The sequence below is a fragment of the Physcomitrium patens genome, chromosome 22 (genome assembly GCF_059467195.1).
Source record: "Physcomitrium patens ecotype Gransden chromosome 22, ASM5946719v1, whole genome shotgun sequence".
Classification (NCBI taxonomy): Eukaryota; Viridiplantae; Streptophyta; class Bryopsida; order Funariales; family Funariaceae; genus Physcomitrium; species Physcomitrium patens.
The window spans coordinates 10,930,954-10,945,944 of NC_143431.1; the positions used below are offsets into that span (position 1 = coordinate 10,930,954).

The following is a 14,991-nucleotide window of genomic DNA, read 5'->3' on the forward strand; positions in this document are numbered from 1 at the left end:
CAATTTTATTTTCTATACATAATGTCTTAAATGTTTGAAAATATTTCTCCCAACAAATTCATCAACCTTGTTAACTATCGCTTATAATGCTTTGGTTGAAATACTTTGGTTGCCAAAGCCTCTTGGCGATCATTATCCTGTTGCTATTGTATAAATAATGTAAATGCTTGAAACATTTTTGTAATGTTTAGATCAAAATACATATCTTGTTCACTAGTAGAAAACCTACTTAAAGCTCCACTTGAAGATGTACTTAAAGCTCCTACCAAAGCTCAATTAAAAACTCTAAATTCAACTTTCTTGTCTTCTTGCACCATCAATTTTAAATAATTACAAATACAATCCAATACCTTCAATCTCAAACTTTTACATCAAGTTTACTACTTATGTCATATTATATATCGTCATGTTTGAAAATGCATTGGATATTTGGTTGTAGAAGGTGGAATTGTATTTTACAAGTATTCAAGAATTTTAATATGTTTCACCTTTATAAAAAAAATTACAATTCGAATTTTAATTTAAAAGTGCTTAAATCCAATACAAAGTATTCAAAAATATTCTTCTTAATAATTTCAATCATATATAAATTCCTATCCTAATTACTTTCATAATTAGATAATTTCAAATTTTCTTTGCAAACTTTATTTCTAATCAGCAAGCTTTAGTGAGCTATAGCTCATAATCTAACCAACTATGTGGAGCAAAAATTTGCAAAAAAATGCCACTATAAGTCTTCTATGTGTTTTCAAGAATTCACTTCAATCCAACTTACAAATCATGAGAAAACGCTTGAAAACCACAGTGATATTACTTGGCCACCAACTTGAAAGTTGATGCAAATGTTGCAGCAATGATTTCTCCTTCTTCAACCATTAACTTCAATTCAAAATTGGTATATAATTTGATCTTCAAGTCTTCTAATACTATGCCAAATTTCACCTTGATCCAATTAATAGATCTTTAGATATCGTAGAAATCCTATCTAATCCTAAATTACCAAATTTTGATATCTTCTTATATTAAAATCTAGATATCTTTCAACTGCACTTTTAGATTATTATAAAATTTTACATACTTTAAGCACATCCAATTAACGAAGTAATATTTAATTTTGAACTATAGATGTGACACCAAATTCATAAACTAGCTAAGAGTGCTAGTCCTAATTATATTGCATAAATCCCAAGTTGTCAATTCAAATCTTGACTTTGAGCAACAATTGGAAAGTCAAACCAAACTTTGCAAAAACAAGTCTTATATCTCTAGAAGAAGCTCTCAGCTAGTTTTCTAATTCAAATTATCAATCTTCAAATTTCTTAGTATTTTTTCTTTGGCAATTTTTTTAGTGGCTAGAGATTTTATTTCAATCCTATCTCACAAATAGTCGACCCTCGAATATCAATCTAATCTATCTTAGGAATTTTTTAGCCCAATCCTATCCTTAATTTAATCCTAGTATCAACTATGCTAATTATTTACTTCTTCTAATGTGGTTTTATTAATTTATGATCTTTCTAAGGTAATAAAAGAGGTTCTACAGACTAAAAGGTAAAATTACTAACTAACGTTTAACCTATTAACTATTAAGACAAGAAAATAAATTAAGAGGCTTTTATAAAAGCCATGTTTAAATATCTTTAATTATTATTAAACCAAGATAATTAGAAATTTATTAGAAATTCATTTTCGATTATATTTTCACCTTATAGTCTTGTTACAATATGACAACATCAAAATCAATTACTTTAAGATATTATTTATTTTCTTTTATTTTAAAAAAAAATATCTGTTGTCTTGTAAAAAGAAGTTGTAAGAGTAACTATTATAATATTAAATCTACAATCTACAAAAAACAATTAATATCAAATATTAGATAAATTATTTTTTAATAAGAAACCTAATATATCCAAACTTCTTATTTTGGTTTAGTAGCATATGTTCACATATCATTTGAAAAGAGATCAAATTTAAATTCATACAATCAAAAATGCATATTGCTTAGACAAAATGATATGGTAAAGAAATACCAATATTCTCATTTGAGTAAGTTATAAATTATTATATTAGATGCCATAAAGATAATAAAATTTTATAAAGTTAATAATAGGTTTAATTAAACACTTGAATAAATAATTATGGAAGAATAAACATTGCTACCATAAGTTATACATAGACACCAATTATAAGCTTTTATAAAAATATGACTACTTTAAATACAATAGGCTTATTTCTAGCACCACTGTCTATAGTTAACTCTCAATTCAACATACTTATATTACCATCATCCGTATCACATACTACATGACTATGTGAACTCTTATAGCTTCTAATTCAATGTTTGTAATAAGTTTGACAACCTATAACTCAATTTGGGAACTTTTTTGCCTTGATTGTGATTTTTGTTGAAACCATGGAAGGTGAAAAAAAATTTACTTTTAAAATGTTGCACAAAATTTGCATTGGTGTATTGCAATAGAATAAAAATAATAAAAAAAATATAAAAATAAAAAAATAAAAAAAAATCTATTCAATAAAATCATATATAAAATTTAATAGATTTAATTCCAAATTTTTTTTAATAACTTTATAATGGAATTTTTAATTAAAATAAAAAATAAATTATAAATTAATCTATTATGTTAGTGTTTATTGGAATTTGCGGGCATCAATTATTAAAAAAAAATTACACTTATTATCAAATAAAAGCCAATTTTTACAAATATCTAACATTCTAACTCACAATAATTAGAAAATCTATCAAATAAATATCTAATGGCTATTTTAAATGGCCATCTAAATGAAGAAGTTTATCTTAAATAATCAAAAGGATTTGCTATATCATGATAAAAATATAAGATATGTTGTCTTCATTGCACACTCTATGAGCTCAAACAAAGTCCTAAAGCTTGATATGCTTACATGAACTAATATCTTTGCAGCTAAGGCATGCATAAGGCCAATGCCAATCTTAACGTTTATAATTGATATAATCATTGTGGCACTAAGTCTTTACTTTTATATATTAATGATGTCAAAATAATTAAGAATTTGTCTTATCTTATTACCAAACTTAAGCTTTCATGTTGAAAAGCACACATATATCTTGATACTTTCAAAAAAAAATATTAATAATATGGTCTTTTTATACATTAGAATATTATGACTTGAAAAAATCATATGCTGTTGTATTATAACACCAATATATGGTGAAAGAAAAATGTATGGATTCTTTTGTAGAAGAGCTTAGTTGAAAATATAGTACCAAAATATAAGTAAAAGATAGAAAGATAATAAAAATATTTAAAGTTAATATTTTTTAAAAAGTAGGCTTTTATTTACTTTATATATCTATAAATAAAAAATAATGTAGATTAGAAAAATAAACAATATGGAAATCTTAAAGAAATAATCTTAAAAAAATTATAAAAATAAATCACCTTAAGAACCAAGGAATTGATATTTAGAGAATACTTGTTGTGAATTAGGATCAAAATCACATCTCAAGGCTTAATATTATGTATCTATGCCAATTTTGAGATTCTCTTCGTAATTAGAAAGTAAAATTAAAAAAAAAACTTTAAAAAGATTATTTAAGTATTAATTTTAAGTGATTTGAATCTATTTTGAGTTTCTAAGGGCTTTTTGGAATTGAATATGTTTTTAGTGATTTTGGATATTAAAAAATAATAAGAAGTTTACTTATTTAATAAATTTGTGAGTATTGTAGTAGATAGATAAGTAAAATTTTAATAGATACATACAGTTTAGTTATCTTAAATATATTCTAAAAGTTTTAGATCAATCAAACAATTGGATTAAAGACTATTAGGGTTTAATTAGATTAAGAACTTGAATATATAATTTTTAGGATGAATGAGATCTTTAGTGATCTTGATTAATCCACTAGTTCAATTGAAGCAAAATTTTGTGAGAATGTAATAAGCTTTGGTTTCTAAAATCTTATCAATTTATAAAATAATTTAATAGTTCAACAAAGAATAATTGAAGTTAAAAGTTTAACGTCAAGATTAGAATAGGAAGATAGCCAATATCCAAGAAAATTAAAAGCTCTTTTTTCCAATTGATTTATTGGATTTTTCTTAAATTTTATACTTTCTTTTTGCTTAGAGATTAAAATGCTTGAATTTTTTTAACCATAATCAATAATTTGATCAATAATTATTGAGGTTTTAAAATTATTTTAGGATTCATTTAGGATTTATTTAGAATTTAATTATGATTGTTTAGAATTTTATTAAGAATCTTTTAGAATTCATTAGGATGTAGTTAAGATTTGATTAAAATTTAATTACGATTTATTTAGGATTTATTTTATTATTTTTTAGAAATTATTGGCACTTCAATAAATAAAAAATAGATTTTGAAGAAATTAGGATTATTTACATTAACAACAAAGATCAGCCTGCAAATATATTAATAAAGCCATTAAGTAGAATAAATTTGAAACCAACAAAGAAAAACTCAGCTTTCAAAGCCTAGCTAGTATAATCCCTACTTCCTCTCTCGTTTTAAAAGCTCTAAACATTGCTCTACTAAAACCTCTCTCTATCTCCTCACACTCACTATTTAAAATATAGACATTAAATCTATAGTATTGCCATCATCTTTTATTTAATTCATTTTATTTATTTATTTATTTATTTATTTATTTATTTATTTATTTATATTGTGGCCTCTAACTGATCATTTATTTATTATTTAAAATTCAAATCTTATTTCAATATTTAATATTCATTCCATCAACCATTTTTGTTCATATATTATATACTCTTCACAATATTTTCTATGAGTTTTTTGTAATATAAGTTTCTTATAATAAGTTTTATGAGTAGATTAACAATATCTATTCCAAGTTTCTATTAGTCAGCTTGGATCTATCATCTTCAAATAATATTATTATATTATTTTTTGTGATAATTATTTAATTTTTTACAGATGCAAGCTAAGTTATTCTCTCTAAAAAAATCCTTTATCAATGTGCATTATTTTATACATTCTTGTCCTATCAAAAACCTTGATGTACTTTTCAATATATTTGGTTTCTATCACCAACTTTTGCAACTTTTGCTTTGAAATAAGTCTTCTTTATTTGTTAGGAGCCTAGAGATTATTGTTACTTTATTAAGGCTTTTCTTTTTTTATAATTTTTCTATCCTATTTATCTATTAAAAAGTCCATCATGTTTTTCAAATATAACATCAATCAATTCTTTGACTCCTTTTACACTTTATTTTTGTATGTTTTAGTTTGTAACTTATTTGTTATAAGTGTTATTTTAGAATAATATATATCAAGGTTGAAGTTCCTTGCTTAAACCCAATTTGAACAAGGTACTTATTAAATATCACGTTCAATCTTCATCTCAATATACTAATCATTGGTGTGATTATCATATATTATCCTAATTATCTTAGTTTGGATGCCATTAATATGCTATTAATGATGATGTTATCATATTATAATATGATCATGAGGTAAAAGAAAAAAAAAATTATATTATAGAGTAGCTTAATTGAAAATATTATAACAAATTATCTTAAAAATATAGATAATAGACAAGGCAATAGTAAAAATTAATAAGTATTAATGCTGCCTTTTTATAAAAAAAACATCTACTTACTTTGTAGGACCAAAAATAAAAAAAATTAAAATAGATAAAAAAAATAATTGATATAGGAATATTTAGGAAAGAATTAAAAGTAGCTTTTAGTAAAAATTTCCTTAAGAAACCAAGAATTGATACCTAAAAAAGATTGATTATAAATCAAGATTGAAAACAAATTGTGAGGCATAAAACTTTGCATCTATGGCAATTCTAAGCTTCTTTTATTGATTAGAGAGTAAGATTTGAGATCAAACTTGTAAAAGGTTTTTTAAGCATTAATTTTGAGTGATTTGAGTTTACTATAACTTTGTAAAGACTATACAAAGATAGGATTGTTTTGAGGTGACTTTGGATTATTGAAAAAAATAATAATAATGATAATATTTTAGAGAATTGTGTAAGATTGATAGTTGATCTATATGTGAAATTTTGTGATTTTTATTAGAATTTTGTCAAGTTTTTTTTCATAAGTTTAAGCTTGATCTAATGATTTATTTGAAGTTATTGAAATTTAATGATATTGAGGTCTAAAAACTTAGAATTTAGAGGACCAATGAAGGTTTCTAAGATATATAATAATCCACCAATTAGATTGAATAAAACTTTTGCACAATAGTAGTTGTTTCAATTTTAAACAATTTTGTAAAATTTAAAAGAAATTAAACTATAAGATTTAGAAATATTGGTGCTAGAAGATTGGCATCAAGGTTAGAAAAGGATGTTAGCCAATATCCAAGTGGATTTTACAATTTATCTTCTATTTGGTAAGTTTAATCTTTTTCAAGTTATTTGTGTTTGTTGTTAACTTGATAATTAAAAAGTATGCAAATTTTGAATTGATATAAATGATTGGATTAATTATTATAGCTCAAATGTACTATAGGGTTGATTAAGAATTTGGTTAGGATTTGTTTTAGGATTCAATTAGAATTTGATTAAGATTTGATTGAATTTTAAAATTTTATTAAGATTTATTATATTTTTAGTATTTTTAATATTTTATTTTTATATTTCTTTTATATTTTTTAAAGTTTTTTTTAGTTTTTTTATTTTTTTAATAATTTATTTAAGATTTCAATTGGAATTGATTAAGATTTGATTAGTATTGTTAAGATTTAATTAGAATTTATTTAAGATTCTATAAGAATAATAATAAAAATATTATAATATATTAAAATTTATTATTATTCTCATATAAGATGCAATGGCTTCTTCTTCCTTACATTTGCAATCATGTATACAAATTGCATCTTTGAAAAGAAGTTGACTTTTAAGGTTAATAAATAAAATTGATTTTTCTTATCTAGAAACAAATTGTCAAAAGACATTCCAACTAAGAAGTAGGTTGATAAGAATCTAATCAAATAATTCTTTATTAAATATCTCAACACTAATTTTGGTTAATTAAAAAATTATGTCACTAACTTTCTATAAGTATTCTTCAATGCTAGTCTTTTTTAATATTTCAAGATTATAAAGCCAAAACTTCATAATAAGTCTCCTATTCATTGATTTTGGCTCAAAAAAATTTCTTAATTTGGTCCAAATTTCTTTAATATCAAACATGTGTATGACATAAGGTAAGAATTTTTTATTTATTGTACTAACAATGATTTTGATTACCTTATATTGAGCGTCTTGCAAGTTTGCTAATATCTAAGAAGTTGGTGCAATAGTCTTTAATTTAGTAGCAATTGTAAAAGACATTGTTTTGATATGCGCTAATAGTGATGATCCAATAGCAAAGTTAGGATCTACAATGAGTCATAACTACAATGAGTCTCTTTTCAATATGGTTTTAAGTTTGTAAGCCTAGATGGCATAGTTTTGAACTCTTAAAAGCTTAGAATTTTCAAGTGCCACTTTGCTACTTAGGATTGTTTCTATGCTAGTTGAAACAATTATAAGTTTATTGAAGTATAACTAAACTGATAATGACAATGAGAGGATAAGAGAAATAAGTAGAGGTTTTAAGATAAGAGCTTTGATATCATGATAAAATACTACAAGTTAATATTATCTATTATTGTTTTGATAAATGAGAACTACAACAGATAGTATTGATAAATAAGAATTATATTTATATGTGAAAAACTACTTGGTATATATTATGTCTTGACTAATTAATAAACAAAGATAGATAAGATATTATTCATCACAAGTGAATGAAAAGAAAAACATCTAAGAGAAAGACAAGTGTGTTAACACATCTACCATTATGATTTTGTTTATTATTATTTCTTAAGTTCTTTGAGTTTATGCATCAAAAGTTTCACAGAGTTTATATAACAACTTTACAAAACCTTTGAAATAGATTGTTGTGAGGCTAGTAAAGCCAATTTGAAATGAAAGATGCATTGTAATTTGAACTATTATCACAAATGTCTATGTTCATAGGTATGACTTCCAAACCCAACTTCAATAGAAGTAGCTCTAGTACTCAACTTGAACAAACAAACAAACAACAACAAAAAAAAAAAAAAAAAAAAAAAAATGTGCAAATTAGGCTGCACTGGTTCTACCCTAACATGAGCCTCACCCTCACAGCCAATCTCCAGTTTTCCAGGTTTATATGTTCATTGCGTCGTGGACATTTATCGTGGAGCTCTGTAGTCGGGTTGTATTGAGGAATGTGAATACCAGTATGTGACAAATATTCAGAGTTGAGAGCTGTCAAAGGTTCAAATCCTAGAAAAGAAAAATTATGGTCATGATCCCCTTTGTTAAATGATTCAAGTGAGTCATTTTGTATTCCTCAGGAGTCTGCTTCTAATTGTGCAGGTCAGTCCATGACTGAGGGTCCTACCTTGGCTGCCATGAGAACTATTGGCGATCGTGCTAACAATTCAGCAGGATCTCAAAATCTCAAGGCTCAATTCGTTTCTGTGGCATCCGTGGCGATTTATGAAAGGCCTCTAGCATCCTTGCACGCGTCTCACTAAAAGCCTGATGTGGAGAGAGGTGCAGGAAAATTGGGGAAGCATGATTTTGTTCTTATCACATTGAGTTCCCGTGAGCTCATTAAGGTTGAAAAATCATCCCCAAATCAGAGCAATGGAACAGTATGTCCCGGGACATATGTAAGAGTCTCGTGAGGTCATGAGGGAAGTGATCAATCCAAATGCCGCACTGGGGTAGAAGTGGGAGGGGCTATGGTAAGACTTCTAGATATGTGGACTGCTCTGAGAGGTGATGGGGCGATGTATCATTTGTTCGACACCAACTGCCATGACCATGCTTTCCACGCAGCCGTTAATCAAGCTCTGTATGCAAGCCTCGAACTTAAATCAGGATTATAAGGAGTACATCGGAGCTCAACTCGAATCTGGGATGGAGCCACAGAAGTGTCTGAATCCTCGAGGGGCAGCGCGAATTATTCTGAAGCCCTGAGCCAGAAGAATAAAGCAACTTGGGCAGAACCAAGGACAGTGAATGAGAGGGCCAGGGCAAGATGCTTCAAGTGTTTGAAGTGTAAGTTCCATAATTTAAAGAGTCAAAAAAATCAAAAAAAAAAGAAAAAATAATAATAATAAAATAATAATAAAGGCTTCCATTTGGAAGTCAACCACATATACCTTATGTATGTGTGATTGCATTGAATCCATTTTTTTTTTTTTTTTTTTTTTTTTTTGTGTTTGGTAATTAGTGCAATGTAATTTCACATCAAAAAGAGATTTTTAAATTTTTTTATTATACTATATTGGCACAACCATGATATAATATATATATATATATATATATATATATAGAAATTGCCTTAGAATATTGCAAATACATCATTGCAATTTGGTGCAAATATATCCTTCTAAAAAAAATATCAACCAGCAATAATACTAATACGAGATTGATGTGTATATTATTGTTTGAGATTATTTTTTAAATAAAAAATGTTTACTTTCTTTTTTAAAATTTTGTGTTTGTTTACAACTTTTTATGTGTTTTGTTTCCACAAAATAAAAGCAATTAGTTCATAAGTTTTTTTTTAACTATTATTTGTAAAACAATTAGGTGAACAACTTAGATTGCCACAATCTTTATAACTGCAACAACAAATCATAATAAAGATCTTCTAGAATAAAATATTCTTCTTTATGTAGATAATAAGACACAACAAATTTGATACCACAACTTTAGAAAAATTGTTCTGATTTGGTAAAATTATTAAAAGTTGGTATTATTTTTTAGATTTTTTTAGATTTTAGCTAAATATAGTTATAAAGATTTGAACAATAAGTTAAGTCAAAATATATTTTTTTCTTTTAATATGAGATATAATTATTAGTTCAAAGTACCTATCAATTTTTTTGTTGCAATATTACTGATTTATTATGGTATTTTTAGTAAACCATTTCTATAAATATATTACCACAAAATTAATATTATATAAGCACACAATGATATTCTTATCGAGCAATAATATACAATGAAATAATTTCTACTATTAATTCGCCATCACAATTATAAGAAAGTTTAATGTGTAAAATATAGAAATGATTGCTTACAATATTTAGAGCCTCTGCTTATTTTGATATAAATATTTATGATATTCCGAAATTTCCAAAATGAATGATAAATGCTAAACAAATAAATAAAAACACTCAAGTTGTGCATTGCACAGCCTTCAAATATTTGATGGTCATCTGTTGTAATACAATTGTTCCAAAAAAATATATATATATATATATATATATATATAGTATTGTAACAGAATCTAAAAAATACAAAGTCATGCGTACAAACACAAAAAATGTTATTTACCATTCTTCATATGTTTTATACTGAGAGGAGTTACAAAAATTACAGATGCAATAAAATTTTCGATTTTGTTTTTTTTTAAAGAAATAAGAAATATAATTTAGATTACCTTCAAACTCCTTGGTCGCTTTGAGAATTACCACTCATCGGAGTCTTAATTCTGTGACTAAAATGACTTACGAAGATGAACTACCAAGAACATCAACAAAAGGCGTTCAAGGTATTATTTCCGTTCCTCCCCAACATAGTCTATTCCTAAACCCCCACTTTATCCCTCCGACTTTAAGAACTATTGTCTTGCCAATTGACAAAACATGAGGCTCATTCCACATTGTGACAATTTGACAACCTGTTTTCTAGTTTGAACGTGAGATATGTTGAAAAATAATTGAAATTATAAAAAACCAAGAGTCAGATGAAACTGAGTCCAAACCGGTGCAACTACTCTTGCCTAAAAAACAGACAAACGAAAGGACCAAGATCAATGAGAAATTGAGATGAAATGATGAATTGCACTCCAATGTAGACAAAACTGCCGCTAGAGAAAACTGATGTGAATGCTATCCTTTAAAGCTAGCTACGAGATCCATCAGTGCTTGCTATCTGCTTCTTTATGTGCTCTGCAAGTTTAGGGAGATTTTTCATTTGCTCTCTTACTGAAGTTTTCATACAAACCTCCATCTCCCTCATCTTGGAGGCATCATCCTCAACAGATCCGCCTGAGATTTCTACTCTGTCTCGACACACCATCATACTTCTCTGCAGTCGTTCCTGCACAGCGACATCGGTTGGTTAGCTCAGCAATGAGCTAACATATGCGGCATTACAATGCTGCATACTCCGTAAGAGAAATTTCGTAATCGCATGGCCATTTCAAGGGTTTAGATCTCGAAACAAAAGCCCATCTGTTGTCTATCTCAGTTATCGATGCCAGAAGATTCTAAAAAAGACATAGTGGACACTTGCCTGAAACCTATTGAGCTCATTTTGCAGAATGGCACCAGCACGCTCAACAGGAAGGCTGCATCTTTCTACACATCTCTGTATCTGATTCTTGTCTTTGCTGAAACACTCATAACCACATTTGTAGTACTCTTTCTGTAAAAGCACCCCACATGACTTCTCAGCTACAACTTCAACAACATGCTCTATGTGCCAGAGTAAGGCATACTAGAAACACAACAACAACAACAACAGTGCGAATAGATTTGCATGGCCACAAAAACTGAGCAAACAACATAGGAATTGATCACGACAGACACCGAAAAAAATCCAGATAAAGACGGTTACCATACCTGAAGTGTTATGTTCACGTAGTCTTGAACTTCAGCAAGATTCTCAGTCACAGCATGATTGACCTCTTGTGAGAGTCTGTTCAACGACTCTGACATGATTCAGCTTTGGTCGCCAACCCCTCTGCAAACCCAAGCTCTGTCTCCTGATGCGACCAAAAACACGCAACCATCGGTGAAATGAAGGACAAACCCTGGTGGAATGTCTAAGAGACAGGTACCCAGCTTCGAAAAGAACAAGCAATCCTCCATCCATCACACGGAACACCCAACCCTTCGCCATTCTCTGACAAGTCATTGAACAACCGGCGAAATTCGGCAGCCAGTGCCCCGAAATGTATCCAACACATGCACGAAGACCGAAATTCAGAGGAGAGCTTCACACCTGGTGCCTGAGAGGGTGATTTTCTCGAAAAATGAGCTTGAGCTTCGGGCAACTAAACCCTAATTCCTGAGTCGGTCCGCGCGACGCGATGAGATCAAAGCTGGAACGCAATTCTGCAGCAAACTGCGACGATGACGACGATGATGCAATTGGAAGCAGTGGAGGTCGAAAGTGGACAATTGTGGGTTTAGGGTTTACCTCATTAAAACTCTGAGTTTTAGGGTTTCGTTTCGTCTGGAACCCCATAGGAACCCATCCATGTCATACTTGAGCATTTGTATAAAAGAATTTCATTTACAGCAAAGTTTCATTCCAACTGTTATTTTGAAGCTTGTTTCGTTTCAGCCTTGTGTGATAAAACATTAGATGAAGAACTGAGGAATTCAAACGTATGAAAAAGTACAAAACTTATTGTTTATTTAAATATGTTTAAAAAAGGCTTCCGTTGTATTCCAATAGCAAATAATATCAAACCTGTAAATAGTTTTGTCATCAAACTTCAATCAAAATATCTTTATTAATTAATAAAACATAATCAACACAACATTTTTTTTTTTTTTTTTAAAGTCTCCTAAGCTTTTTGCTCATAATTACTCTTTTGTTCACATATCTTAAAATTTCAAATTTTCAGATCTGAGTAATATAATAGATTTTAGTATTAAAGTATTTCTTGGTATTTTAAATAGATGACTGTAATAGTTATAGATATCCAACTAATAGAACAAAAAAATTAAGTTACATTTATTTTATTGTCTTGTTGTTTATATACATATGCATATATTACTTTGGCACTATTTTCCACATGTATAATTGTGTCTTCAATTTTCAGATTTTGTACATATACATACATTTGCTCTAGATTATTTCAATCAAGACCCAAACCAATTACAACAGGCTCTGCCGTGTAATCATTTTTTATTTTTTTATTTTTTTTTGTTAATTGATAGAAGCTACTTAATTTAATACTGCTTGTGCATTGTGCAATTGACTTTGTGCCTTGTGTTTTGATTTTCAAGATATTTTCAATTATTTTTACTTCTGTAATTTGGGCTAAATTGGATGTACAAGAGTTTAAAAAGAATAATATAATACTATATATAAAGAATAATGATCTAGAAAACCATGCTTCGAAGAATAAAAATGCATGTGTCATAGACCTTTATTTATTTATTTTAAGATGAAAAAAATGAAATTAAAAGGAAAAATAAGATAACTTAGAAAATCATAACATTACTTAAATAAAGTGTATTGATTGATGTATCCACAAATATAGAGAGTTACTTGTTTCCAGAAACAATCATCTAATGAGCAACAATAATTGTTTTCTAGCCATTTTATGAGTATTCACTGTAATTTGGTATAAAATTTTAAACATTGATACTTGATAATGTATATTTCATAGCAAATCTTCTAAAACTTATAACAGTATGCATATATGGTATGAATAAGAAAAACAAAATAAAAAAAAAAAACAAAAAACAAAAAACAATGTTTTTTGAGGTTGATCATCTGTACAATAATTAATTCTAATTTTCAGAGTGTTCATTAAAAAGTTGGATTCTTGTCAAAAAATTGTGCTTGTCCATCCTCTTGTTGATTCAATTTCTGTGTTTTTTTTTTGTTTCTTATTTATTCCATGACCTACTTCAGATTCCTCACATTTTCCCTTTGATTACTTTTTGTTTACCTTTTTATTACTTATTTATTTGATTTTTGTGATTTTTAATCATACCCTAGAATCTACACTTGCAGTTGTTCAATTGTTATTTTTCTATAGTACTTTCATTCATTATCTTGTAAAAGTGGTTTAGAAATCGATTTTACATCATATTGTATAGTTTTCTAATATTCTACAGAATTAATCATTTTAATTCTTAGATTAATTTGGATAATTTGCGAGCATATTTCTCCTCTCCACATCAAGTTATTCATTTAAAAAACAAACACACACACACACACATGATAAGAAGAGTTTTAAAATAAATAAACAAATATTCCAATGAGAATAATTTTGAGCACTCATGGAAGAGAGGACATTAGAATTCATGTTTTGAACAAACAATTGAAGGGTATAATTCTGTTATAAGTAAAGTACTTGGGGATTGCTCAAGCTAGATTCATGGCCATGTTTCTTCATCTACGAAACTAGATGCAGAGTGCAGCAGTTGTTGTTGCTAGAGTGTCAATCTTTCGGCGTCTTACTTTGCAAGAGCCAATAAATTGTGTGTCTGTCATATGTCAATCTGCCGAATGCAGAATGAGTGTACTTTCAAGACTATGGTGCATCGTGAACGTGTACACTAAGTCGGTATGTCAGGTTCGTTTTTGGTGGGGATGGTCTAAAATTTTAGTATATATCCTGGTTTCTGTGTGGTTATGTTGATTGCTCATGCACAGCTATTTGCTCAGAGGTCCAGGCCTAGCACCATCTTCGTGTTCCAAGTATTTAGACCAGATGAGTCTCGTTGTTTTCTCACTTTGAGAGATGTGCAATACGGTCTGGACCGTCTCTGCTTCACCATCAACAGGAACACAAAGAAAAGACTGGTTCTATGCTGTTCTATTTAGAGAAGGTGCAATTGACAAATGAGGAGCTATCTAATGAGGTCGCATCCTTAAGCACATCACGTTCTCCTTCATACCAAAAGATCAGAATTCCGCAATCGGCAGCAGTGGCTGGCAGAAGGATGGTAGTGGCTTCGTCTTCTCCTTTGCGTCAGAAAACATCTCCAGTTTGTACCGTGATCGACTCAGCCTTGACGTAACGGATCCGTCATCCGGTACGAAACAACGAGTTTGTTCCAGGGGTACACACTTTCTAGTAGCGATCGATACGTGTAAGAGTTACGTCGACGATGATCCAAGTGAAAATCACATTCAGGTTGGCATTGGCACCCTCAAGTCCCTTAAAACTTACAACCTCTATGGCC

General features: G+C 28.6%; 1 protein-coding gene across 2 annotated transcripts; it reads right to left on the reverse strand.

Annotated features, from left to right (window-relative positions):
• Positions 1-10,757: 10,757 nt before the first annotated feature.
• On the reverse strand, positions 10,758-12,390 carry LOC112274856 (uncharacterized). Of its 2 annotated transcripts, XM_073530066.2 has the most exons (5): positions 12,260-12,390; positions 12,062-12,174; positions 11,680-11,822; positions 11,351-11,482; positions 10,758-11,155 (listed from the first exon to the last, which is right to left on the reverse strand). In XM_073530066.2, exons 3-5 carry the CDS (start codon positions 11,773-11,775, stop codon positions 10,958-10,960), a joined length of 426 nt encoding a protein of 141 aa, XP_073386167.1. In that variant the 5' UTR covers positions 11,776-11,822; positions 12,062-12,174; positions 12,260-12,390; the 3' UTR covers positions 10,758-10,957. The 2 variants fall into 2 exon arrangements, with proteins under 2 accessions (XP_073386167.1, XP_024360441.1); XM_024504673.3 differs by lacking the exon at positions 12,260-12,390 and having other exon boundaries at positions 12,062-12,259.
• Positions 12,391-14,991: the final 2,601 nt, after the last annotated feature.

What these genes read in the sequence shown, in the direction of transcription:
- LOC112274856 (XM_073530066.2), bottom strand. Translation starts at nt 11,775, where the DNA reads ATGTCAGAGTCGTTGAACAGACTCTCACAAGAGGTCAATCATGCTGTG. An exon ending in ACGTGAACATAACACTTCAG is followed by an intron (nt 11,483 to 11,679) that starts GTATGGTAACCG and finishes GTGCTTTTACAG; the next exon opens with AAAGAGTACTACAAATGTGG. An exon ending in ATGAGCTCAATAGGTTTCAG is followed by an intron (nt 11,156 to 11,350) that starts GCAAGTGTCCAC and finishes GTCGCTGTGCAG; the next exon opens with GAACGACTGCAGAGAAGTAT.